This window comes from Spinacia oleracea, chromosome 1 (assembly GCF_020520425.1).
Source record: "Spinacia oleracea cultivar Varoflay chromosome 1, BTI_SOV_V1, whole genome shotgun sequence".
NCBI lineage: Eukaryota > Viridiplantae > Streptophyta > Magnoliopsida > Caryophyllales > Amaranthaceae > Spinacia > Spinacia oleracea.
In genome coordinates, this window is record NC_079487.1 from 107,619,382 (window position 1) to 107,647,047 (window position 27,666).

Consider the following 27,666-nt stretch of genomic DNA (forward strand, 5'->3'; position numbering starts at 1 on the left):
TACCTAATAAGTTCTTAGACGTACCTATCAACCAAGATAGTTTCTAGACTATTAGCAAAAGGCTTTTGCTTACCTAAGATGTTCTAGGATTAAGTCGACAAACTGTGCTTAGTTCTTCAATGATTTTAGGATCTTGGAATCATTTTATTCACACCTGCCGGAACACATAATTTGAATAAAATGCTTAATAAACATTGAATTATGCATGTATGCTAGAATTTAAGTTTATTAAGAGAAACTGTGAATGGTTATTTATTTGTTTATTCTTTTCAATTGTAGTTTTAATATGGCAAACAACAATCAAAACATCATCATGGGTTCTGAGCTTATGGTCAAGCTGAACCTGGCAAATTTTCTTGAATGGGAAGCTAAGCTAGTTGAAATAGTCAAACTCAATCGACTTGAGTATGTACTGTCTCATCCCATGCCAAGCTACTATGCAGAAGACATGACCCCTGAGAGATTTTACGCCTGGGATGCGGATCTAAAAAAGGTTATGAGTCTCATGCTGAACAATATCCCTGATGATTGGGCTAAAAGGTTTGTAGCCTATGAACCTTTTACGCTCATCAAGAATCTGAGGGATATCTGTCGTGGAAGCACGGAGGACAGGGACCTGAACGTCCATGAGTTGATTGAATCAATGTCTGGTCTAAAGGTTAGTTCTCCCAACAGGTGTTATAGGATGGAAGTCCAAGAAACACATGTTCAGCTCCTTCGCACTAAACAGAGGGTAGGCGTCCCACTGAGGTTCCATGTGGATCTTATGCGTTCATACTTTGATCGCCTAAGTCTACTAGGAACACCAATAAGCGAAAGGATGGCAGTTTCTATCTTGCTCAATTCACTACACAGTGGGTTTGGTCGCTTCAAGCAACTATACCTAAGTGAACCAAGAGAAGAAACAGTTGCAGAATTTGTTCACCTTGTCAGAAAGGCTGAAATAATACTGGACTGTGAAGCCAAAGATTTACTCAAGGCTAGAAGGAGACTGTTCAAGAAAGGTGGAAAGTCCAAGGGCAATGCTAAATCAAAGCAGGACAAGTCCACATCAAGCTGTCTTTATTGTGATGGAATAGGCCATTACAAAAGAGAATGTCCAAAGCTAAAGGAAGATCAGAAGAACGGAACAGTCGTTCCATCTTCAGGTATTTTCGTTATAGACTGTATACTTGCTAATTCAACTTCTTGGGTATTAGATACAGGTTGTGGCTCACACTTATGTTCCAATCCACAGGGACTAAGAAGAAGTAGAAAGTTAAGCAAGGGTGAAGTCGACCTACGAGTGGGAAATGGAGCACGGATTGCTGCATTAGCCGTAGGAACTTACTATTTGTCGTTGCCCTCCGGGCTAGTTTTGGAACTGGAAGAATGTTTCCATGTTCCAAGTCTTACTAAAAACATCATTTCAGTTTCTTGCTTAGATGCTAAGGGATTCTCCTTTTTAATAAAAGACAATAGTTGTTCGTTTTATTTTAAAGAGATGTTTTATGGATCTTCTAGATTAGTCAATGGACTTTATTTATTAGATCACGACAAACAAGTATATAACATAAATACCAAAAAGGCCAAAGAGGATGATTCAGATCTCACCTATCTGTGGCATTGTCGATTAGGCCATATAAACTTGAAACGCTTAGAAAGACTTCAAAGGGAAGGAATTCTAGAACCATTTGACTTAGAGGATTATGGTAAATGCGAATCATGTTTACTTGGCAAAATGACAAAGCAACCTTTCTCTAAAGTTGGAGAAAGAGCAAATGAACTATTGGGTTTAATCCATACAGATGTATGTGGACCAATGAGTACAAATGCTAGAGGTGGTTTCAGCTACTTTATCACTTTCACTGATGACTTCAGTAGGTATGGTTATGTCTACCTAACGGAGCTATTGCACAGGCAAAAGAGCCTAGACACCACCAGAGAGTCAAGCATGTACTTCGTAGATTTCACCTTCTACGAGAGTTCGTTGAAAGAAAAGAAGTCGAGATAAGCAAAATTGGAACTGATGACAACATATCAGATCCATTAACTAAACCTCTGCCGCAGGCGAAGCACAACTCGCACACTGCAGCTATGGGAATCAAGCATATTGGAGAATGGCTTTGATGTCTCTGTTTAATGTTTTAAAGTTTTAGAGTTTAAATCTTTGTAAAACATTATTGGTTAATCATTCACAATAAATGAAATGAATTCATTTTTCCATTTAATTTGTGGTTTATTAAATGATGAGTCCCTTCAATTTGACGATATATTCAAGATAGACTGTCAGGACCAGTCCTGTGACTAAGAAATTTCTATCAAGTGAACTTGAATGTCAAAGGTTGAAAATGGTCCCTAATCGGAGTTTTCTATAAAATTGGACGCATAGAAAACGTTAGACGATTAGAATGCAAGATGACTAGTAGTTCTGTTTCTTGAACTATGTGGATATGGCAATGTCATAATCATTTGCATAGATACTTACTTTGGGAAGACTAGTATCGGACAAGACCTATGAAACTTTACTGTAAGAGATGAAAGTCTGTCATAAGTAAATTTCATTAAATTATTAGACACTAAATCCTCAATACCTGAGTGATTTGAGATTACTTGTTTGAGAACTGGTTGCTTTGACGTTGACCAACCGTCGCACCGTAAAAGGAGGCTATAAAGGCAACGCTCAGGTAATCACCTATCCAACGAAGTCTAATCTCAAGATCGCAAGATTGGGATTGTCCTCCCATAAATCGGGATGAGATGCTTAAAAGTTGTACAAGGCCACTCGGAGAGCTAGAAACTGTGAAATGCATGGCCGTGCTCGGATGAATCATAGGCTATGATTATCTGTTTATTTGATCAGTTGAACTCTGAAACCGAGGAACACCTCTGGACATAATAAGGATGACAACTCTTACCTTATGTTCAAGAGCAAGCATCGAGCGACAAAGGAATTAGGAAATGCACACTTGTCCCTAAGGACAAGTGGGAGACTGAAGGAAATAATGCCCTTGGTCCAAGTATGCATTCTATGTTAAGTCTAATAAATGCGGTTCAGTATTAATTAACAAGTTAATAATTCAGTGAGATCAAGTGAGCTGAATGCCTAGCTAGAGGCCGCTTCAGTTCAAGTGGAATTAATGATATTAATCCACAGCTTACTCTTGACTGAACCCGTAGGGTCACACAAATAGTACGTAAACGGATCAAGTATTTAATGGCATTAAATACTCCATCTATGAATATTCGGAACCGACGGATCTTGGTTTCAGTGGGAGCTAAGATCGTCACAGGCAAGAAATGAATACTCCGGAAACGATGATATTGCCGGAAACGGAAATATGGATCGTATCGGAAATATAAATATTATCCAAGTCGTAGATGTTGCCGGAAACGGAAACATGGTACGTATCGGAAAATATTATCGGAAATGGAAATATTGCCAGAATCGGAAATATTGCCGGAAACGGAAATATTGTCAGAATCGGAAATATTACCGGAATCGGAAAATAATTCCGGAAACGGAAATATTAAATATTTGTTCGAAACGGAAATTAATTCCGGAATCGGAAATATTAAATATTGTTCGTATCAGAAATGAATTCCGGAATCGGAAAATTTAATCGGAAGCGCATCGTACGAATAAGCATCGGACGAGGCCTGCCGGACGAGGCCCAGCACGAAGCCAGGCCATCGCCCAGCAAGCCAAGCGCGCCGCACAAACAGCCACGCCAGGCCCAGCGCAAGGCCAGGTCCAGCAGGCTGCGCAGCGCGCGCGGGCGCTGCGTGGGCTGCTGCTCGCGCGCACGCATGGGGCCCATCGTGGCAGCCGTGCGTGTGTGTGCAAGTGTTTGTGTTCGTGCACGTTTCCTAAAACATGCAGAGTTCGGTTAATGATTAAATTCCTAATTCTATTTGATAAATTAATTAAAATTAGAGTTCTTGTAGGATTCTAGGTTTAATTAATTTGTATCTGAATAGGATTTCGATTCCCTTTCCATACCCCTATAAATATGAGGCTAGGGCTCACAATTTATAACAAGTTTCAAAGTATTCAAAAGTGAGTTTTTTGAGAGAAAATTAAAACACACATCTTGCTCATAAAAGTGCCGAAATTTTCTAGTACCTTAAGGGCGATTCTAGTTGGTCAATCTTAAGGCGGATCCGGACGTGTTGTGGACTATCTACGGAGGGACGACACTTGGAGTCCTAAAGACTTGTTCTTGTTCGGTTCGGGCGCAGCTAGGGAGGGCACGCAACAAAGAGTATGCATCTAAATTATGCTATATGATTATGTGTAAATAATATGTTGTCCTGGGTTAATGGTTGTTTCCGCATGATCTATGTAATGTCATATGTATCATAACCTAACAGTAGGTCCTTATTTTCAAAAACAAACCAAAACAAAATAAAATTTCAAAACAGATTCGTCCACTTCAGCGGACGGGGTGTCCACCCTCAGCGGACAAGGTTCGCCACCTTCAGTGGGCGGGGTCTACGTCACAAACCGCGTAGGTCCTTATTCTCAAAAATAAAAAATTCAAACAGATTCGTCCACTTCTATCGGACGGGGTGTCCACCCTCAGCGGACAAGGTTCGCCACCTTCAGTGGGCGGGGTCTACGTCACAAACCGCGTAGGTCCTTATTTTCAAAAACATCAAACAGATTCGTCCACTTCTATCGGACGGGGGGTCCCCCTCAGAGGACAGGCTCGCCCACCTTCAGCGGGCGGGGTCTGCGTCACTAACAGCGCAGGTCCTTAGTCGCTGCAGCGATAACTTTTACTGGATTTTCCTTCGTTTTACGTCCTATAAAAACAAGGGTACTGGATTTTCCTTCGTTTTACATCCTATAAAAACAAGGGGGTTTTCTCGTTTAGCCAGCCCTGAAAATGAGAATCTTTAAAAACGTTTTACCTCGTGATTGGGCTTGGCCAAGCCCAATTACACTTTACAGCTTTAATTTCGAAAACATCTGTAGTTACTCCCAATGGCAAAGTGAGGGGGTTTCTACGCACCTTTAGCTCCTTCCAATGACAAAGTGAGGAAGTTTCTATACTATCAGTTGACAAATCCCAATGACACGTGAGGGATATGTCGACACTTCAAGTGATGACCCTTAAGTCAAATGTTATCACTCGGGGGCTCGTGAGACCCTCGCAAAACAGGTCACATACACCATGGCTTGTGCGACGCACTCCGTCTAATACTTTGACCATCGTCTTACTCCAAGACTCAGTCAAAGTGGGGGCTAACTGTAGACACCTACTTTTGTCCCCATTCCCGCAAGGGAAAGGTTCGATGATGAAAGCATAAAAACTCCACTTGACAACGCATCTCCTATAAAATAAACGAATCTCGATTCCCCATTTCATTTCACCCGAAACCTGCTATTTATGGAAACCTGCTAAAAATAGTAATTGCCGTAAAAGGTAGCTTCTAAAAGTGGAAAAATCATAAAAGATAGAAACCTGTCAGAATTAGGTGTTGCATTCCAACATAAATCCTAAATGAGATAGAAAACCGCGAGAATCCTATTCCTAATAGGGTTCGGAAATAAGAGTTACGTATTAATTTAAATCCTAACGAGCCTAGAGTTCGTAACGGGCCCAGACGCATTCCGTCACAAATTGATACGCGCTAAGAGACTCAAATTAATCTCAAACTCTACGGATTTTAGAATCCGAATCTGACTAAACAAAAACTGCCCAGACCCTATTTTCAACGCCTGGCTCTGGGCGCCGATATCTTCGGCGCCCAGGCCTGGGCGCTGAAAATACCTGGGTACGTTTCTTTTCCTAATTCCTTGTGGATTAGAACTCTGCAATTCTATCCTTCCACGAACTCTTCCCTATAAATAGGCCCCTAGTTTCGACGTGAAACGACACACAACAACACATAATATATTCTGAGTATTGACTCTAAACCCCTTAGCCTAAGCCTCTCGCTGCGAAACTGTTCACGCGTTCTGTCGCAATCGATCCATAAATCGAACAGAACGTATCCTGTCCCATAATCGAGATTCGTTAAATAAAAAGGAGAAATAGCAAAGTCAAAGCGGTTAGTTTTCTGAGAACCCTGACGCACCTCTCAAGGGTGCGTCGTAATGTGTCCCTTTTCGATGATTTAACCGCTTTCCTCGCCCTTTTTATGAACTGTTAAACTAACCTAATATGATTGTTCTATCACGCCTAACAAATATAATATTTTTGGGAAATCGGATTATCATGCTAGGTCCCTTAATGTTATTTAAATCAGATAATCACGATCGAATTAGTATTATATGTTGCATATTGCTAAAATCAACTCAGATTAGTTTAATAGTTAACGCATGTCCCTTCAATTATTTATGCTGAGCTAGTAAGGATATCCTGCCTCTGGAGTTATCGATGAGCGAATTACTCCTCTCGGTAGTTACAGTCCCCCGAACCCTCAATCTCTACCTTGCGGGTGTATATTGAGAGATCCCCACACCAGGGATCACAAGGGAACCTACGGCCGTCGTGGTCAAACATAATTGCACTCCCTTTATGTCACGATAACCGGGTTTTGTTAGTTTTTCTCATTGTCGTTAAAAACTGAATGGCGACTCCTATATTACTAGTCGATTGGGTGTATACTCACAGGAAATCCAATTACACTTGATTGAATAAAAAGAATCGTCACACCCACGAGGGACAGGTCACGCATTAGCCTCGCGCTTTTTTCGACCCCCTCACAGTAAGTACATAATCTCTTGTATTTATTCAAATGAGTATAAAATGCACAAAAATATGGTAATTCCTACAATGTTGAACTTGAAACTACAAACACACTACAAGGAGCACATTAGTACTAAAAATCGCTCCGAGGAGCTCATTTGAGATCAAAAAGTACTAAGGGACGGGGGTTAAAACACTATAAAATATGAACATATCAATAACAGAACTATGTATTCTGTGCAAATATAACAAAATGATGATACAAGTTCTTTCAATCGTCTATAATGATCGAAAGAGTTATGGACTGGTCATGTAGTGGTTGTTTGTTATACATTGGTAGTGGTGATAGAACTTATTTCTGTTACGTTCAATTTTGAATGGGATTATGTTTTTTTCTATTTAAACGGAATACTTAGTTATGTTATGTTCAATCTGTACGAAATGGTTGATTAAATTTTGTTCAATCTGTACAGAATAGTTAACTATATTTTGTTCATCTGTACAAAATAGAAGTGTTAATTCATACAAGTTGTGTGAACAGAATTAAAAAAGGAAAAAAAATGAAAATTACCTCAATTATAAGTAAAAATATCGTCAATTGCAATATAAATATTTATCAAAAAAGGTTGAGAGAAAATAAAATGTGAGGGTAGAGTTTTTTCTAAAATGAAAAAAATGAAGTAAAAAGGGTTGCGCCAAGTAAAATCAGTCTGCGTATAGTACTCCCCTTTTAATTCTATATTTATATTTTTAAAAAATGAGGTTGAGTTCTATGAGTACTCCCTCTGTCCCAAAAATATAGCGCATGTATTCATAACCCGGTGTCCCTAAATGATGTGCCTGTTTCTATTTTAAACCTTTAATCTTTGCTAATATGGTCACACATTGTAATGGCAATATTGTCCCGAAAACAAATTGTAATTCAGAAATGTTTATTTAGGTAGTAATATTTGTACTTTTAAAGTTGTAAGAAGTTGTTGAGAAATAAAGAAATCTTATTGGTCAACTTTAATTTGTATGGATTAGTAACTTAGAATGTTATTTAATCATTTTTTATTGGTCTACACAATCATCACTATAATCCAAATAATTTAATTGTTTTTTAAAAAAAATCTTACAAATAATTATTGCTAATTATCTATGCTATCATTTTCCTTAATTCCCGTGTTTTTTGTCAAACGAACACTATATTTTGGGAAGGAAGAAGTGTATGTTTTGGGCTTATGTAGATTTTTTATTTGTTCCGATTCTAAATTTCATGTACTCGATATTGGAATTGGTGTTTACAACGTCCCAAAAAAAAAAAATAGAACCGAAATCTGAACAACAGGTTCGATTTCGAATCCGTCGGTTCCTAACAGATTTTGGTCCCGATTTAGGTTACTCCGACTTTTAGTTTCCCATAGTGTTGAAAATAAAAGAAATTCTCACTCTAATGCTAGACTAAAACAAAATCCTTTTTCTAGTGCCCACGTAGTGTAATACCCCGAATTTTTAAAACTCGATTAATTATGCTTAATTATTTTTATTTAGCTTAAAATCGTTTTAAATCCTAAATTTGAACTTTATTTTAATTAAAGAAGTTTTATTTCGCTTGAATTTTTAATATTGCTACATGATTTATTTTTCAGTTTATAATTTAATTTCATATTTACGAGCTTAACGACCTTTTTAAATTTTAATTATTTTCGGATTTCTAAATTTATTTTATTCGGAAACTAAATTAATTATTTAACGTTCTTATTTTTATTCGAAAACTAAATTTATTTTTCGTTAACGATATTTATTATTATTTTTTTAATTTTGTATAAAGAATTAATTTAGCTAAACATTTCTATTTTTAGTAGTTTCATAAAATAGCAACAAAATTTCTGAATTTTAGTCCAACCATGTGAAATTACTAAAATACCCTCAAGGAACCAAAATTCCCTTTTCTCCTCTTCCCTTGCTCCCCACGTACAACCAGGAAGGAAATTCCTTCCTTCCCTCCTTCCCTCAATTCTGTCCAAGTTCACTCCTTGGACCCCAAGCAAATTCCCTTCTTCTTCACTCTACTTCACCTTATTATCAGACACAAATTTGCACCCAATTTATCAACCAAAATCAATTACCAAAAAGAAAACTGGAAATCTCAAAACCCCCCCTTGTTTCCTTTGATTCGAACCACCACAACAAACACAGCCACTGCAACCACCATGACCGCAGACTACCACCTCCGTCCAACCGCCTAACACCACCCTAACCACCGTCGGCTACCACCACACCCCCTCACCCTGCTCCCTCCTCTCTTTTGGCCTCCCCTGTCTCTCCCCTTTTCCCGCTTCGCAACACCACCCACGCCACGTCCCACCACCGACCACCAACACCACTATCAGCGCAACCCTTCTGCGCCGCTCACCCAACCTCCACCGCCCAGACCAGCCACCTTATTCCTCCCCCATCTCTCTCCTCCCCCGCATCCCCTGCCCTTCCCCTGTTTTCTCTTCTCCCTTGCTCGCCGCACCACCAGCACCACGCCACCACCACACCACAACCGCCTCACCACTTCTGGAGTAAACCCCCGCCTCCACCTTCACCGTGAACCACGATCCCTCCTCCCAGAACCGGCCGAAAAACCACCCACAAACTCCCCTGCTTTCCCCTCCGATGTTCGACCCCCTCCTCTCGCCTCACTGCTCCGTCGTAAACCGCCGCTCAACCACCACCATCACTGGCGCCTCCTGGCGCGGCTTCCGGTGCTGCTGCGCCACCCAGGACCCGAACCCAGCTCCCTCCTCCCTCCTCTCTTTCTTCCTTGCCTGCTCGTGTTTTCCTTCCCCCAAAACTAAACCAGTTTCATTTTGAAACTTTGGTTTTGTTCCTTAAACCCATAATTAAAATGGGCCTAGAAACCTAACTATTTGGGCTTTTTGGTGAGTTGAAATTGAATTATTAATTTCAGATTTTCAATTTAACAATATTATGTTTTAATAACTTTTATGATATAATTATTTACGAATAAAATTGTTATTATTTTTCAGGTTTATTTATTGATTTTTAATAAAATAAATTACTAGCTTGATTTGGCAAAAAACCGAATTTATATAATATTTTCATGAAAATTGGCTTATGAAATATAAAATATATTTCGATTTAAATTTTCGTTTAATAATAATATTTTCATTAAAATTCAAAATTACACTTTTTATTAAAATTGGTTAATTATAGATTCATTACTTATAAAATTTATTATTTATAAAATGTTGATTTCAGATCATTTATCGTTTTAGTACTAATTCAATAATTTAATATTCTGAAAGAAATCGGACTTGGAGCTAAGGAAGAACGATCCATCAGACGGGAAATATAAAACTACGGTTGAGGTAACGGCTATTGCTAGTACCCGCAATCCCCTTATAAATATGATTTATGAAATTATGACGTTATGATTGAATTTATGAATTAAATGTTTTTGATGTGTTTTATGGATTGTGGGATGAAATATGATTTGTTTGAATTGTTTATTATAATATGATTTGATTGAGTTTTCTCATAAAATTATGTTTATGCAATGCTATGAAAGAATTGATGTTTTATGGATCCCAGGATCTAAATGATGTTTTATGATATAAAATGAGTTATGTTATTTCAACTGAAATACAAGCCAAGGCTTGGTAAAAATACATAAAACATGATAAATGAAAGTGAAAGACCTGGTTTGTCTGGCGGTATATAAACTACCATCTTCCTATCTACCGGTCATGCATGCACCACGGACACCTGTCCACCCATGGATTACGAGCCCAGGCTCCCATGGTTTATGAGCCCAGGCTCAGGGCCCAGGCCCCATGTTACGATGAGCCCAGGCTCTTATGGGCCCAGGCCCAGTGGAGAATTCCTTCACGGTTCGTACTTGCCGAAAACTAGCATGTTAATTAAAAGTTATGAATGACATTTTTCATTAAAAGTTTATGAATGAATTGAATATGATGTTTTATTAAATGTTTTACTTATTCTATTCTCCCTGTGTTATTAAATAAAATGAGTTGAAATGAATTTACGTTGATAGGGTAGTCGTTACTGAGTTTTCGGCTCACCGTTTTGTTTTCCATTTTAGGTACTGGGGGGATCGATGGAAACGAGTAGAGGCGAGAAATTTCACTTTAATATTATTCACCTAGTTTATGCTTAATGTTTTAATAGTTTAATTAAAGAATTTTCGTAAGTTATGTACTTTTATTTTGGGAATATAAATGATTATTATATTAAATTATGAGGTTTTTATGGCTTATGTATGATGTTGCCTTGTATTTTCCAAGAGGGAAGTACGGCAGGTAATGTCCCGACCAAATTAGGTTAATTCCGCTGCTAATTATACTTTAATAATTGAATTAGAGGTCGGGGCGTTACACGTAGACTCTATAAAAAAAAGAAGTGAATGTTTTCTACTTTAACAATAGTCCCAACGTCTCAAGTCTCCAAGTTGCAAGACTTTATTTTTTTCATCTTATTTTTATTGCTTATTAGATAAGACTAAAACAAAATAGAAAAAATAAAAACACGCACATAAAACATTCATATCAGACTAGAAACTAGAAAAATCAGACTAAACTAAGTGAAGAGAATAAAGCTTAAATTAAAGGAAAGAAAAGAAAAATTCAGACTATATTAGAAATAATCAAATTGACCAGAAAAAGCAATAACAGTTAAAAAAACATTTAAATTAAACTAGAGAAATTCAGACTAGACCACAAAGAATCAAACCAAACTAGACCAAAATAAGCGAAGACCTTAGTCAATCTCCTATCAAACACCATAACACTTACGAAGTACTTAATTGCCAGACCACCTAACATTACTTAATTATCAAACCGTCTACCACATTTACTAACCGTGTGACGATATTTCATAACGTTATACTTAACCCTTACAACTACGTATGAGTCCATCTCGAAGGTGGAATTGTGGAAACACAACTCCCACAAGACAAATCTAATGGGAAACACCAAACACCTACTTTGGAAAAAAGAAAGAATATACACCTTGCAACAAACTCTTGATTCAAATCCCATATTGAAGGGTTTTAAAGACAAGTGGGAGTTTGAGTTGTGTGATAACTTAGGGATGGGAGCAAAGTATTCAAGTTTTAGAGTTAGATTCATTGTATTTGCATGTCATCCTATCCCCACACCACCTTCCAAATTCCTTGTATATGAATCATATTCATGCATTTCCCCTCTTATTATTAACAAACCTTATATTATAAATAAATTAATAACATTTTTATTATTAATTCATGGACCCACCCTTAAAACATTGACAACCTCTAAAGATAAAAACACTTCCACACCACAATACATTTTCTCTCTCATTACCGTTCGCTCCATTCATTCATTCCCCCTTCCCCTATTTTTTTTTCTTTCGCCCCATTTTTCCTCCTTTTTTGCCCTATTTTCAATAGGGTTTCCATCTTCGTGCCCCATTTGTTCATCTCATGAATTTTGCAGACCTTCGGATTACATCGATCCTTGTTGTTTTCGTGTTCATAATTTCGGTTTCTGGAACTCTTGTGGATCTGGGTGGCTTCTTTAACTCGTTTAGTTCTCACTTTTTTTGCCTCTTCGAGGTTTTTACTCTGCTTTCAACATGTCTCAGATCTTCGATTACAGTGGTATGTTTCGATCTCTCTTTTATTTTTCATAATTAATTTACTGTTTTTATTGTATTAGTTTGATTTGGGTTTTATGTTCTTTGCTTTATTTTTGAGTTAATTAGGGTTTTGTAATTAGGTTTTTTTTCTTGTTTGGGTGTTTTTTTTTGCTGTAATTTGAGATTTTTTGATAGTTCTGGGATCTGGGTTTTGTTGGGTTATTTGTTGCTGAAGTTTTCAGGTAGTTTTGGCATCTGGTTTCACTGTATTTATTTCATTTATAGCTTTGGCACCTGGGTTTTGGTGTGTCAGTTTAATTTGGATAAAATTGAATTGGGTGTATGAAAGTAGGCTTTTGATCTGTATTGGAGATTGTAAAAATGATTAACAAACTATGTGAAATTTCCGGTACAATAGGTGTAGTTCCTATGTTTTATCATGGATTTATTTCATAATTTGTTTTAATTCTCGGTATCTTATTTTTATTGGTGATTTTGGCTGTTTTGAATGATAATTTAGTTAGCTATAGTGTTGTTGGTGGAAAATTCATAGACTGAGTTTAGTTTTGGCTTTATTGAACTCTCAGGAAATGTATACTCAAACCCCAAAGAAGCTGGCAGCTTTTTGTCCCTTGGTATTGCCAACCATGTGGATGTTTACTTCCCTAACAAAAGGGCTAGGATCAATGCCCCTCTTGTATCAAAAGGAGAAAGCTTAGTACAGGAGAAGCATGTCTCTCTTGATGTCCTCCCAGATGAGTGCTTGTTTGAGATCTTCAGGCGTTTGCCCGGGGATCAAGAAAGGAGTTCTTGTGCCAGTGTTTCAAAGAGGTGGCTTGTGCTCTTGAGCACCATCCCGACTGAAGATCTATGCAACAAAAACATGGTTGTTGCTGATGAGGCTGAGGAGATCGAGAGCGATGGATTTCTTACCAGGAGTTTGGAGGGTAAGAAAGCCACCGATGTTAGACTTGCAGCTGTTGCTGTAGGAAGTGCTGGTCGTGGTGGATTGGGCAAGCTTATTATCAGGGGAAACAACTCCGTTCGTGGAGTTACAGACCTTGGTTTGAAGGCTGTTGCCCGATGCTGCCCATCTCTAAAGAGTTTATCTCTTTGGAATATTTCTTCCATTGGAGATGAAGGTCTTATTGAGATTGCCAATGGATGTCACCGCCTTGAGAAACTTGATCTTTGCAACTGCCCATCAATCACCAACAAGGCCTTGCTTGCAATCGCCAAGAATTGTCCGACTTTGACCTCGTTAAGCATTGAGGGTTGTCAGAATATTGGTAATGAAGGTGTGAAATCAATTGGACAGTTTTGCCCAAACCTTAAATCAGTTACCATGAAGGACTGCCCACTTATCGGTGATCAGGGTGTTGCGAGTTTGATGTCATCAGCTTCTTTCTCGGTAACCAAGTTGAAGCTTCAGGGGTTGAATGTCACTGATCTTTCTCTTGCTGTGGTTGGACACTATGGAAAAGTAATTACTGATCTTGTTTTGGCAAACCTTCAGAATGTGAATGAAAAGGGTTTCTGGGTCATGGGCAATGCTCAAGGTCTTCAGCATCTCAGGTCATTTACCATTTCTTCATGCAGAGGAGTTACAGATGTTGCAGTGGAAGCTGTGGGAAAAGGTTGTCCTAATCTTAAACAGTTTGTCCTGAAGAAGTGTGCTTTCATTTCTGACAATGGATTGGTGTCTTTTGCCAAAGCTGCAAAGTCTCTTGAGAGCCTACAATTTGAAGAGTGCCACAGGATTACCCAAATTGGGTTTTTTGGTCTCCTTTTTAACTGTGGTACTAAGTTAAAGGCTCTTACTATGTCTAGCTGCTATGGGTTCAAGGACATGATTTTGGGATTTCCCCTTCCGATCAAATCCACACCGCTTCGATCTGTAACAGTTAGTAATTGTCCCGGGCTTGGGGACATGACCTTGGCCATGTTGGCAAATTTGTGTCCTCAGTTGCAATGTATCAACTTCAACGGGCTTCCCTGTATCACTGATGCTGGCCTTCTCTCTCTCATCGAGAGCTGTGATGCTGGCGCTGGCCTTGTCAAGGTTGGTCTAACCGGCTGTGTCAATGTGACTGATAACGTTGTTATTGCATTGGCAAAATTCCACGGTGGAACCCTTGAGGTGCTAAACCTTGAAGGGTGTGGGAAGGTGACTGATGCAGGCTTGGTGGCAATTGCTGATGAATGTCTTCTGCTCAATGAACTTTACCTTTCCAAGTGTGCCATTACTGATTTTGGTGTTGCATCTTTGGCTCGGTCAAAGCAGCTGAGTTTGCAGATCCTCTCTTTATCTGGGTGCTCAATGCTCTCAGACAAGTGCATGCTATTCTTGGTGAAGTTGGGTCAATCTCTAATGGGGTTGAACCTTCAGAACTGCAACTCAATCAGCAGTAGTGTCATTGACATGGTGGTGCAGCGACTTTTCAGGTGCGATATCCTTTCCTAAGTGGAAGTTAAAACTATGCTCTTCAGGTAGCGTCAGAAGTATATTCAGCAGAACTCGTGAATAGTAAACGGTCTTTCTAGTTTTTTTTGGGTCCATCAGTTCAAAACGGGCTTACCTTTCGCCAGAGACTTGGTTCTTTTTCCAGGAGGAATACGATCGATTTATACCCCCTTTTTTTGCAGGTTTCCTCAAGATGGGAAACCTGTTTCAAGAATTTAGGCTCTGCCTTATTCTTGAGCGGTCGTTGATGCCTGAGATTACAGTTACTGGTTTCTGGATTTGGAGGGTTTTGCCTTTGTCCATCTTTTGCTGGCTTTCTGGACCTTCATCAAAAAAAAAAAGAAAAAAAAAAGTAAAAAAACAAAACTTTTAGCTTGGCCTTAGAGCTGAGTTCTAAACCTCTTTAGATGTAATGTTTTTTCAAGTCGTCCATGTAAGAGTGGGTTTATGTTCCGCTCACTATAGTGTGGGTGTTGTTGGTTGCTGTTTCCGTTGCTTTTGGAAGTTCGAAGTATGGTGCCTCGTGTCGTCGTGGGCTTTGGCTGTGGCAGCACCCTATTTTGGTGTTGCTGCCATTACAATCTTCACTCTTTTGATGGGTGGGATTGTTTTTTCAATAGTTTTGCCAAGCCTTGGTTTTACAGGCGCCTTTTGTATGAACTTGTTCGTTGCAACGGCTTTTCTTTACGTAATAGAAGAAATTATGAATAAATACTGCGTCTCTTGTCTATTATGATTTCAATTTGCAATTGCTTGGGTTATTCTCTTTTATTTCATGTGTTGATTGAAAACAAAAGGAAATGGTTTCAACAACTAATGCATGTAAAATTCTTTATCGGATAATTTGGATCCAAAACAACTGAGCATCTACCCGAATAATCGTTGGAGCTTGTATAATTTTCAAGTGCAATAATAATATTTGTAATAATCTTAACTACTCCCTCCGTCCCGGAATACTTGAAACCGTTTGACCGGCACGGAGTTTAATTCATTATAATTGACTTCTTATTTAATTGAAAGGTAGTTAGAGTGGGGTGTTTTTTTTAATATACTTCCTCCATTTTTTTTTAATTGCACCATCTTGGATTTCACGTTTGTCAATGCACTATTTTAACCACTAGTATCTCTCATTATACATTTTAAAAAAATATAAAAATTTGATAATTTTAAAGTATGTTTGGAGACGAATCTAACAAGATCCCACTTGAATATATTTTTCCTTACATATAAATCACAAAAAATAACTATATAAGTTATATGTGAATAGTGCTAAAAACAAGATGGTGCAATTATAAAAAAATGGAGGAAGTATATAGTGGGATGTGGTGGGGGGTCATGAATTTTTTTATGTTTATTTGGGGTAGTAGGGTTGTTGGTGGGCCCTTAGATAAGGTGAGAAAATAATAAAATATTATGTAAAGTTTCCATTTTTAGAAGCGTTTCAAGTAATTCGGGATAGCCCTATAAGGAAAGCGTTTCAAGTATTTCGTGACGGAGGGAGTAGTTTGAAATTTTGAAAATAGGAAGTACGTAGACAGGAGACCATGGAATTCGCTGGCTGCCTTATCTGAAAAAGCAATGATGCACTGGAAAACTACAATCGTTAAATAATTGTCAAACCCAACCACCGAATTATTAGGATCATATTAGAGACCCAAAATCTTTATAAGATTTGTTCATATAAATATTCATCAAACATAAAAATATGTTAGTAGTAACTAATCGAGTTAACTAAATACTTAACATAATAAGTACATACGGAGTAGTTATTGTTAATAATAATTCCCTTTTCAAAATATAGCAAGTCGAGTTTGAGAAAGGTCATTTAAGAAATGTTGGTCAATTAAATTCGACTTATTTATTAATGGAGGGAGTAATTTCGTAACGCCTTGAAGTTGAATAGAAACGATGGAAAGCAATCAAGCATCTATTATTAGTTGGAAGATGATAATGGTTACAAATTAAGATTTATAATTTGCATAAATTAAATAAATTGAAGATTCTGAGTGGCAACAATTAAAGACAAGACGAATTTCATAAAATTTGCAGCAAATCTTCCATAATCAGATATTTAAGGGATGCAAAATCAACTTTAATAAAAGTGCAAATCTCTCAAAATATTCGTGACTTCACTTAATTACAGTATTCCACACATCCTCACGTGGTCAAACAACATAAACTAGTGCTAATTGTCTACTCACTCTACCATTTCTCTAAATGGTGGGGTCTCTTACCATATAGTACTACGTATTAGACTTGACGACTTTTTCGTGTTCGCTTTGAGTATAAACGGGTTGGAAAAGCTCAACATTAACATAATCCGTTTCTTAACATAATCAATTTTCTGGTATTTGAACAAAGATGTTACAAACTTGGAATTCATAACATCTCATATTCTTAGGGCCAGATACACGGTACGTATAGTTCTAATTGTATTTAGGTAACTTATACGAGTACGGAGTATTATTTTGGGAACAAATTCCCAACGGTGTGTGGACTTGGTCGTTTTAGTTAAAATTAGACAAAACTTTTGACTGAAATAATTGACCTACACAACTCAAGAGTCAAGTGGTCGACAGTCAACATTTTAAAGATGGGCTATAGGTGAAGATTATGGTAATCACGTCCATGAAGATGTTGTAAACCAACCTCTGAAACTCGTGTAAGTGATTAGCATTTTTGTGTGAATATTATTTTGTATTAAATATTCCTTGATTTATTCTTTACATAATCTATAATATATCAGCATTAGATAGTGGAGAACCTCGAAACTTTCTTATGGAAGACTTTGAGTTTTGTTGCTACAACTTACAAAGTCCTTGTCTCCTCATTTTTGTGTTGTTAGTGCCAAATAAAATCGATGAAATAATGCATTTTGAAAATAAATGGTTGAAGGAAGGTTTGGGGTTGTGAATGAGACTTTGCCATAATTCGCAAAAAACTATAAATTTTATATTGCACCTGAACAAAAGGAATTTTTTCTTGTCCGTTTGACGACTTGTTCATTTAAAAATGGGCACAATGAATTATCAAATGAGAAAAAGAAACTCCTAATACACCTAATTCTAGATGCACCCAGATGCAAGATGGACATGCTCGTGAAAGAGGGACTATAAGTAACAAAGATGGCCGGTAGAAATTGCTGAAGGGAAGGCTATGGCTAATGCGTTGAAACTTGGTCGCAGGTATGGGTTCAAGGAGGTGATTCTGGAATCAAATTGCCAAGGGTTAGTCTCTCGTCTAACGAAAGGAGCCATTTATTTCTCTGATTTTGATTCAGTTTTAGGTGATGTATTGTCGCTTAGTTTGTTTTTTAGTACTATTTTTTGGTCACGTGTTAAAAGGGATGGAAATGCTGTGGTCCATCACCTTGTGAGACTAGTTCCTTTTGGTGTTGAGCAGATTTGGGAGAATCATTGCCCATCGGAGATCTCTCTGTATGTACTTATGGACACTTTGTCCCTTAATTAATGAACTAGCTCGTACTTCCTAAAAATAAAAAAATAACAAAGAACTAAAGGCAACATTAACTTTAATTTGATCGTTACAAACAGGGGCAAATCTTTGTTGTGGTTGGGGTGGGCCTGGCCCCCCCGGTCGAAAATTTTTGTAGTGTATTTTTCGTTACGCCCTCCCTAAAATTTGTGTATAATTGTATAATTACATAGTATATTGCTTAACTTTTTTCTACCGGCCCCCTCGTAAAACCGTTCAAGGTCTACAAATACAATAACTAGTCTTCCAATCGATATTAATATTATGTGAACTTACTCATCATGGTCAAAGAATAAAACTTTTGATGTTTTGAATATACAAATAGTAGTGGAGTAACAATTTTCGGCTTATCATTCATATTTAAAACCCAATGAGAGAGTGGGAGTGTGGGACATCCATGATCCATGGTCCATGGTCCGGTACAACCATAAATAAGGCTAGGTTTGATCTAAAATGGACCGGGTCGACCCTAGTCCAACTATCATGTATTTTACAATATGGTTGTAAACTTGTAAAGGCTTGAAAGTTGATCCCTTTCTTGGTGTTGGTTGGAGGGAGGAGTATTTGCTTTGAATGAAACTAAAGATGATGGAATATCGTAGCTAGCTTTTTCATGAGGAGAATATGATTCATGTTTAATAATCTGTTTCAAAACTTCTACTTTAGCAATAGTCAAGGCTCGCATCATTGGTAATCCATCTTAAGTCATACCACGTCACATTGTCCGACAAGGGATTCTTTTAACATTACATTGTCCGACAAGAAATTCTTTCAACAACATTACGATGTCTTGTTTACAAACAATCTATTAGAATGGTGCTCCCAGTTACATCACATGTAGATACCGTGAGTGAGGGGCACATGCAGCTCACATGTGTTGTGTTGTTGTACACAGTGCATGCGTCTTAGTAACACTTGTAAGTAAGAGAATACTACGCGTGATATTTTTTTTAAAAAAAAAGATTATCTTGATGTACCATACAACCGTACTCCTTAGTCCTTACTCATACATACGAATATAAACCTTAAAGTCGAGGAGATGAGTAAGGGACACATTTTCAACAAAACTTGAGAAATTGATCAATTTTGTAAGCAAATTCTATCATACTAACCAATTACAACAGAATCAAGTTGTGCTTAAGTAATTAGAATTAATCATATTTCCCCAGGGATTCTAAGGGTTCAATCATCATTTTTTAGGGTCAAGAAATAATTTATGTTGGGCTTTAACAGTTTGGGCCTAGAGTTAAATATAGTCCACACAAACATTCACACTCACCTAAGCAAAAACCAAATGAGTTTTCACACTTACACTCATCCCCATTAAAACTTCCTCAACAGACGTCGTTTTCTAATAAAAGTTTTCTCATGTAACAGTTGCATTGTACCACGTTAGCGGTGCAACTAGAACTGTAAAAAATCGACCCGACCCGAAAATCGACCCGAACCCGACCCGAAAATAATGGGTCCTGAACAAGATTTTGTGACCCGTAACCCGATTTTATCCGAACCCGAGCAACCCGAAATGTAATGGGTCAATACCCGACCGAACCCGTTTTGGACCCGACCGATTGAAAATCATTGTATTTATACTAAAAAATGAGATTATGAGAAAATTTAAGCATAATAAACACGTTGTTTTTACTATTGTTGTGTGTAATATAATTTTAATTTGAATTATACGCCATTTTATGGTTGAATTTGACTAAATATAAACTTGTGTAGGAAAATTTGTTAATTTTTGCTCATATTTTGTATATTTATCACCTAAATTAATGAAAATATAATGTGCGTTTTAAAATCTCTCAACCCGTTGGGTCGACCCGAACCCGAATGTTCTGGGTCTTGAACAAGCATTTGCAAACCCGAACCCGAAAGTGACCGACCCGATTCAACCCGAACCCGGAAATAATTTTTTACAACCCGACCCGACCGACCCGTTTGACAGGTCTAGGTGCAACCTTTGAAAAAATGGAGGTTGAGACTGGATTAAACGGGAATAATTTCCAAAATATTTGATTAATTGACATCTGATTAAGCAAACCTCTTTAACAATCATTGTTTTCATATAGGTTTTCTCATACAAAGTCACGTTGCACCATGTTAACGATGCAACCTAATTAAAGTCTAATTATTTCATGTAAAAAGTTTGATTAAAAAAACCTTGGTTTCTTATGGACTGGGTTGGGGGGATGCTTAACTTGTTTGGTAAACCAAATTCTCTACAAATCCTCTCCTTAATACTAACACAAGTAACAAGTCATGGGATAGATAGGAATGATTCTTGGAATCACCTCAGCCCAGAATCCAGCGACACCGACACTATCCGTCTTGTTTACGCTTTCACCGCGTTTCCCATACCGGACCATCAATATGTATTCTTACCCAAGCAACATATCAAGACTATGCATGCTCAGAGGTGAGCCTGATAGAAACACAGATCAACATTACAAGAACATGATCAAACATAATCCTGGAAATGCCCTGCTTCTGGGAAACTATGCCAGATTTTTAAAGGAGGTAGGAAATCTTCTACTGAAAATGAACATTTTATATGGTTGCAGTTTTCTGGTTTAATGTTTTTGTGTTAGGTTAGACTGGTGATTTGGCTAAAGCAGAAGAGTATTGCGAACGAGCAATTCTAGCGGAAGCTGGAGATGGGAATGGGAGTGTACTCTCTCTATATGGTGAACTAATATGGCAAAGCTGCAAGGATGTTACTCGAGCTGAAACTTACTTTCATCAAGCTGTTCTTTCTAATCCTAATAACAGGTAATCCAAACATAACCTAAATTGAACCGAACTTGGTTCCAATATGACCCATAGTCCAAAACCTGAAACAAACAATTAGTAAGCCATCTTTAAGAGGTAGTGAGAAAGGAAGCAATTGGATATTCAGTATTTTGTTCCTTATTCCTTGTATAATTCTGCAATAATGTCAATGCAGTTACATTCTCGCGTCATATGCAAAATTTCTGTGGGATGCTGAAGAAAAAGATGAAGACAGAGATGGATCAAAGTCAGCAACATAGAGATGTTCTAAATAAAATAATGGTCAAACTCAAATTCAGAATGATATAGCAATATGATGTGTTGGAAGAACCGAAGAATAAACATTATAAATAAATAAAAACATTGTTCCAAATGCAAACTACACCAATTTAGTCATCCCCCCCATAAGCTACTTTATGTATCATAAAACTACAACTGGTGTACGAGAACGAGAACGAGAGAATCCCAAAATTTACCCACAAACCACACTTCAATGGCAGATCACTAAAACAGTACTTAATAAGAGTAATAGATTCAAAAGAACAAACAACTCAGAAAAAGCAGTGATCAGACAATCCAGAGAGGGTGCAAATGCAGACTATTAAGCGACCAGACTGGCAATCTAAAAAGCAAACCTCACCAAACTATGGACAAACTGCTTCATATTCATATTCATATTCATGTTCATGTTCTACTAAGCCAACACTTCGTGGAGGCGAATGAATCCAATCCAACTGCACCCCAAGCTTCTTCTTCTTCTTCAATGTTCTGATACAGCTTCTTGCTCGACTGGGAGCTGGACTTGATCTTCAATAATAGGCCTGTTCTCAATTCCAAAATGATCTTCACCCATGTCACCCAAAATGAGCTGGACGTGAGCAGTCGGTGTAGGACCTGGGTTAGAGAGAGAAACTTCCTCTTCCACGCGGGCAATAGGTGCAGATTCTGTGTTAGACAGAGGAATATCCTCCTCCGCACGCGCTATAGGTGGCGTCCCATTAACTGTATGATCCAGCACTTTAGCATTCTTCGATAAGCGTGTCTTCTCAGACGGTAATCTAGGAAGGGACTTCCTCTGAGGCCGTTTAGACTGAACAGGGGAAGCTCCTTTGCTTGGGTTGTTGGTTTGTGAAACCACCTTCTCATCCAGACTTAGCCTTCCAAGTCGTTGGTTTTGGTCCCCTTCTTCTTCAGCTTCAACTGAGGATGGGTTCTTCTTCCTACCCAGCTTGGGCGATCTTGGTCGTGTAGTTGGTATCTGAATCAAAAGGAGGAAAGCAAAACTATAAAAGCTAACCCATCTTCAACATAGGAAAGGGCAATTGTTCTTTATATTGAAATAAAAGTGATAACAAGTCCATGAAAACAATGCAAACAGCAACAATTTTATAGCAAGTAATGGTACACCCATTCAGCCCCTTCTATAATCTATACCTTGTCCAGACCAGGAGCTTCTTCAAAGGCAGTTGGGTAATGTTTATGCTGACGTGTGTTGAGATACGACAATGTAAAAAGACCAATTCAAGTTGTGGGTGCAACATCTTTAAGACCTTACAAACTAAGAAAGATGTTCTACCAAATCGATGAATCTATTCTGTGCTCTAGAATTCTAAAAGACCCATGTTTCCTAACAAACAACTTTGACCAGTAACATCTTCAATTATTAAGTAAAAGTTATAAAAAGTTGAAATTTTGAAAAATAATCTACGTAGACGAATTTAACAAGATCCCACACAACTATGGTTTTTCTTACATCAATGTGGAATGTGTAGATAGTGCAAAAAAGTTAATATGGTGCAACTAAAAAAAGGAGGAAGTACTCGTACCACTTTCTCTTTTCTGTTCATTTGTTCTCCTTTTTTGGGTATCGGCAACTTCTAAAAGCAGTCTACCTCGGTCTAAATCTTTGCTACCTAATTGAAACTACAACATAAAAATACAACTCCTACTACAACCTAGGTCCTTATATACTAATAAAGATTACTACCTCAATTTCCTAACAATTCGTAACATTTGACTTTGATTGTTAAAATTTACAACTTACAAATTGTCAAATTTTGCATCCATTTATTAATAGTTTCTCCACGTGTTTATCTTTGTAGTATTTGAAAGAATACAGCACCACAAAATGATGATCAAAATCTACAAGGTTTGATCACAAAAGCTAGTTGTGCCTACAATTTTAAAGGACATAAAATTGAGAGAATACCAATTTTACACTCAAAGCAAGCAAATGTAATAAAACCCAACCTCCTACCTAAAACTTAAATGGTACATAGATCAAGAGGAAACTAGAGGAATTTCCCTTTTCTTGTCAACATAGTGAAGCATAGCTTATCCAATCTGGCTCTGCAAATGAACGGACACACTAAAAACTATCCATAACACTTCCTTCAGATGAAGAATATAATCACGGAAAAAAATAGAGGTTGTTGTGCGTGGCCTACTGGCTCACGATGAACCTTTTAAACTCTGTGACTATAGACATGATTAGCCAGCTTATGAACAAGACATCACAAGCTGTATCGAGACTTTAAAAGTCACAATAATTAAATCCCAGAAGAAAATAGTTCTACATTTACAATAAAAATAAAACACGGGAAAGAGCTCTTAACCCAAACAAAAGAAGAGAGAAGCAACTATCAATTTTTTTTGGTAGCCATCAATAGTAATGGGGATATGCCAAACAACCAAGAGAAAACAATCTACCTTCTTCAGTTCAACTTTTGGAGGTGCAGGTTCCTGGTAGAAGTTAGGCATTGGCGTTGCTTTAAAATTTAAACTTTTCCGAAGCATCTTAATCTCAGCCTCTTGAGATTCCTGGAAAAAACATAACTCATTATGAGAAGGTAACATGTATTTGCAGACATTGGTCTTCCTCAGAAGTATAGAAACATAAGCATTTAAAAATACAACACCTTGGACCTCTCCTTCAGGTTATTTTTCTCTTCTTCTAGCGCATGTATTTTTTCTTCGAGTTTGGTATAAAACTGCTCAACGGAAAAAATAGGTAAAAAAATCCAAGTTAATTAGAACATAGGTTATGCAAGAGAAAAGTTCCTAAAGAAAAAGAAAAGCAAACGCCAACCTCTCTTCTCTTCTCAGCCCGTTCATGACACCTAAAGCTGAAACCATAAGATGGAAGTTTACCCTCTTTTCGGGCCCTGGCATCTGCTGTAGTGGGGCTTCTGCAAAGTACTTAAGGATAATCTTACATAACAACTCAGAGACGGACAATAACCAATTAAATAAAACAATCAAACTTGAAAAAATGCTCCTTTACCCTTGCCAAATTAGAGCAAGGAAGAAAGGGGAAAAGAGGTACAACGTTAAGAAGGATACTCAGAAGATTCTCCATTTCCTTCACTTTTAGCTGGAGGTTCTTTCTTCAGGGGCTTCAATTTTGGCTTCACCCTGCATCCAAACAAATATTAATGTAAAATCAAACTGCGAAGACCTGAGCTAATAAATCATCCCCTACTTCAAATTTTTAATACACAAAGTTAGGCTTAATTAGGCTTATTAGAAATAGCATGTTCTCAAGGCAAGGAGACTTGATTAAAAACCAATTCAACTATAGAAAATAAAAATATAGCAATGTAACATACACAGGGGCTTCATACTGCACCGAAGTTTCAGAGCCAGGCATCATTTCAAACTTCTCCGGCTGCTAGAAAATAAGAATGACTTACCGTTAGCTAATCACGTATTATCTTGATCAGAAAGGGGCCCATATATTAGATAATACATAATAAATACTAATTAAACAAGTATCCACCTTAGCTTTTTGAGCATCACTTGCCGCAGATACGGGTTTTGAGGTCTTGCTTGGATTACTATTAGTAGCATTACGATCAGTAAAAGATTTAGTCTTTACAATAGGCTGTTTTGGCTGTGGTTTTGCCGACAAAGTACCATTAGTAGTTGCCTTCACTTCTTTATTGTTGGTGATCTTCTTGACTGATGTCACCGCCGCCTTTTTTGTGTTTAAAGGCTTCTCAATTTTGCCCCTGCCTCGATTGTTTTGTGCTTTGGGATCCTTCACGTCGGCACTTGCTGTTTCCACGTCCTACAAACCAACATATGTTCAATAAAAAGCAGTTATAGCAATACTAACTCAAGAGTACATATCCAAACAAAAACTTCAGCTGAAGCAGCGTACCTCAGATGCTGGGAAACCAGTGTTTTCCACATGCGCAATAGTTATCTCTTCCACTTCTTGGGTGGAAGAATCAATACCTACACCCGCCGTACTGCTTTCAGGAATTCCATTGACCTCAACTGCAACGTCTTCCTCTACCAAGTCATGGCAATCATACCGAGCACCATTCTGATCAACAACCCCAGCCATACTAGCACGAATATCAGTGTCAGCATCCATCATCAACTACACATTTATAAATTACCACATTAGTTCTAAGCAATAAACATGTATGGGCGGAACTATTACAGAAGAAAACGTAATCAAGCAGTCTTGTGATGATGAGCCATTAGTAATTACAGTACTAATTAGGCCTGTCTGAAAAACAAAGGCTTTCACAGATAGAATACATGTTCCATTCAAGCTCATTATTCTCACTAGTGAAGAAGACTGTTGTACTAGATTACGGACCACCATTCCATACTTTCAAAATCAAATCCCACATTTATATCGAAACCTTCCATTGCAAATAATAATTTGAAGATGAACCTCGACGCAATGGTAAGTCAATCGCTCCATTGTACTAGGTTTTCTGCATTCAAGGCCTCTCTCTTACTCCAAGTTAAAGGAAGCTTTGTGCACTAAGTCTCCCCTCTTTTCGACATCACCCACTCAACTGTAAAATCATCCTCCATTTCACTGAGGCTAATACTTCGCAACAAACTGCAGTTGACAATAAAATTTTAAAAAGTCCGTCCATTTTCTTCCATTGCATTGTGCTGCTGAGTACAAAATTACAGTCCAATACCTCTGATTCAGGACACGATAAGTTCATCTCTCAGCAAATAATAGATGCTACAGGTAGCAATTGATATTTTCAGGATAGATACCCGGCACTCGGATCCATGCCCGAGTCTAACACCCGCATCCGAGTCCAAGCATCATATCATGAACTATATACAGACAGAGTGGATCAGAAATTTAAAATTCATGTTCTATACTAATTACTAAACCCCGATAGTAGAAATTAAACAATACACAACCAATCAGAACTTCAGAACATTCTCTCATGTCATTTGTCAATCACTTCTATTTCATAATTTCAAATTTTCAACTATAATTTGTCAATTCAAACAAAACCAAGCAAACCAAGTTCACAGCAAATTAGGTCACAGTAACTCAAACAAGCAATTCCACTTCAAATCTCAAAACCCCAATATGCATAATCAACAACTAGATCCCCCAGAACTAGCTAAACACATCTTAAATCAAACCCATACAAACCCAAATTAAAAACCCAGAAATCAACAAAGTCTGTAACTAAAAATCAAAACTTGGCAACTAAAAAACAAGCAGAAAACGTTAAAAAGTTTGCATTTTTAATCACCTGGAAATTACAGCAACATTAACCAACTCGATCTGGAACAAATACAGAAGAAATGAGGGTAAGGGAAATTTTTCAATTTTCTGGGTAGTGCAGAAAATCAGAAATTAAAAAAAATCCAAAAAACCCCCACGATCTTACAAAAGAATTGAGAGATAACTGATTCGGTTTTGTTGTAAAATGTAAAGACAATTGGGTAATTTTGTTGTAGTGGGAAGATTTGATTTTTGAATCAAAAATCAAAGGAAGAGGGGGCTGGAAAGCAGTTTTGTTGAAAGAGAGTGACTGGGTAAGAGAGAGAGAGAAAGGTGGGGTTTTGAAAATGAGAATACCAGGTCACTTACACACGACCATTTTCAAGAGAGAGAGTGGGAGGATTACACATTTACACTACACCCTTTGCTAATTGCTCTTGCTTGCTCACACTGTTCGGGCAGTATGCTGAAATTGCGGTTGGAATTTTGGATTTTGGAAATAAGGGTTGGGGTTTTCACCCATTTTTGGGAAAGCCTCACTCTACTCGACCTTCTATATTATTACTCGGTAATTTCCGAGCCATGTTTGGTTTATCAAAATTAATTAATAACTCATGAGGTGTAAGTCTAAATTTATAACTAATGAGGTGTAAGTCTAAAGTCTTATAACCTACAAGAAATAGATTATCAGTCTTTGTCATTAATTGAAATTCTCATTGATAACCCGACCAATTATAATTATGGATCTCAAAAATCAAGCAAGACTTTTTTACTTGCGGTGGGTTGGTGAGTTGAAGAACCCTATTATTGAGTTTCGTTACTAAAGCTAGTTTCAATCCCCCTCTCCTTACTAATACTTGGGCATGCACAGAAATGAAGCTTAAATACTTGGCATACGTGGATGAGGCTTAAAGTTCATATTGAGTACTTCGTATGTGCTTATTGAAAAAATAACAGCAATCTTTACATTACTTAAATGTTATACACATTTTAAAACTTACCGTTAACAAGAGTATATGGTAGGTCAAGTACCATAAACTAATAAGGACCCAACATTAAAGTCAGGCCCAATCGAGTCACAAGCCCAAGAAGAAGAAACAGAACGGTCCCAATGAAGGAAAAGCCCA

The 27,666-nt window shown here is 37.6% G+C and overlaps 3 protein-coding genes across 7 annotated transcripts; 2 read left to right on the top strand and 1 right to left on the bottom strand.

Annotated features, from left to right (window-relative positions):
- Positions 1–11,979: 11,979 nt before the first annotated feature.
- Positions 11,980–15,514, top strand: LOC110788382 (EIN3-binding F-box protein 1). The gene is made up of 2 exons (XM_021993021.2): positions 11,980–12,330; positions 12,896–15,514. The coding sequence occupies exons 1-2, from the start codon at positions 12,306–12,308 to the stop codon at positions 14,770–14,772; spliced, it is 1,902 nt and encodes a 633-aa protein (XP_021848713.1). The 5' UTR covers positions 11,980–12,305; the 3' UTR covers positions 14,773–15,514.
- Positions 15,515–20,537: 5,023 nt separating this feature from the next.
- On the top strand, positions 20,538–21,350 carry LOC110788381 (uncharacterized). Its single transcript, XM_021993020.2, has 3 exons — positions 20,538–20,787; positions 20,864–21,039; positions 21,215–21,350. The coding sequence occupies exons 1-3, from the start codon at positions 20,545–20,547 to the stop codon at positions 21,297–21,299; spliced, it is 504 nt and encodes a 167-aa protein (XP_021848712.1). The 5' UTR covers positions 20,538–20,544; the 3' UTR covers positions 21,300–21,350.
- Positions 21,351–21,358: 8 nt separating this feature from the next.
- LOC110788380 (protein WVD2-like 5) lies at positions 21,359–27,061 on the bottom strand. 5 transcript variants are annotated; one of them, XM_056838926.1, is made up of 11 exons: positions 26,568–27,061; positions 25,989–26,133; positions 25,730–25,903; positions 25,202–25,426; positions 24,818–25,108; positions 24,648–24,709; positions 24,382–24,453; positions 24,128–24,227; positions 23,958–24,029; positions 23,749–23,859; positions 21,359–22,297 (listed from the first exon to the last, which is right to left on the bottom strand). In XM_056838926.1, exons 3-11 carry the CDS (start codon positions 25,757–25,759, stop codon positions 21,800–21,802), a joined length of 1,461 nt encoding a protein of 486 aa, XP_056694904.1. In that variant the 5' UTR covers positions 25,760–25,903; positions 25,989–26,133; positions 26,568–27,061; the 3' UTR covers positions 21,359–21,799. The 5 variants fall into 5 exon arrangements, with proteins under 5 accessions (XP_056694904.1, XP_021848709.1, XP_021848711.1 ...); XM_021993017.2 differs by having other exon boundaries at positions 24,648–24,706; positions 26,568–27,060; XM_021993019.2 differs by lacking the exons at positions 25,730–25,903; positions 25,989–26,133 and having other exon boundaries at positions 25,202–25,391; positions 26,568–27,059.
- Positions 27,062–27,666: the final 605 nt, after the last annotated feature.

Bases quoted from the DNA above. Each gene is read 5' to 3' on its own strand.
- LOC110788382 (XM_021993021.2), top strand. From the start codon at position 12,306: ATGTCTCAGATCTTCGATTACAGTG. The intron at 12,331-12,895 runs GTATGTTTCGAT...TTGAACTCTCAG, and splicing joins TCAGATCTTCGATTACAGTG to GAAATGTATACTCAAACCCC.
- LOC110788381 (XM_021993020.2), top strand. From the start codon at position 20,545: ATGATTCTTGGAATCACCTCAGCCCAGAATCCAGCGACACCGACACTA. The intron at 20,788-20,863 runs GTAGGAAATCTT...GTGTTAGGTTAG, and splicing joins ATGCCAGATTTTTAAAGGAG to ACTGGTGATTTGGCTAAAGC. The intron at 21,040-21,214 runs GTAATCCAAACA...ATGTCAATGCAG, and splicing joins CTTTCTAATCCTAATAACAG to TTACATTCTCGCGTCATATG.
- LOC110788380 (XM_056838926.1), bottom strand. From the start codon at position 25,759: ATGGAGCGATTGACTTACCATTGCGTCGAG. The intron at 25,427-25,729 runs GTTCATCTTCAA...ATAAATGTGTAG, and splicing joins TGACTTACCATTGCGTCGAG to TTGATGATGGATGCTGACAC. The intron at 24,030-24,127 runs GTTGGCGTTTGC...TCCGTTGAGCAG, and splicing joins GGGCTGAGAAGAGAAGAGAG to TTTTATACCAAACTCGAAGA.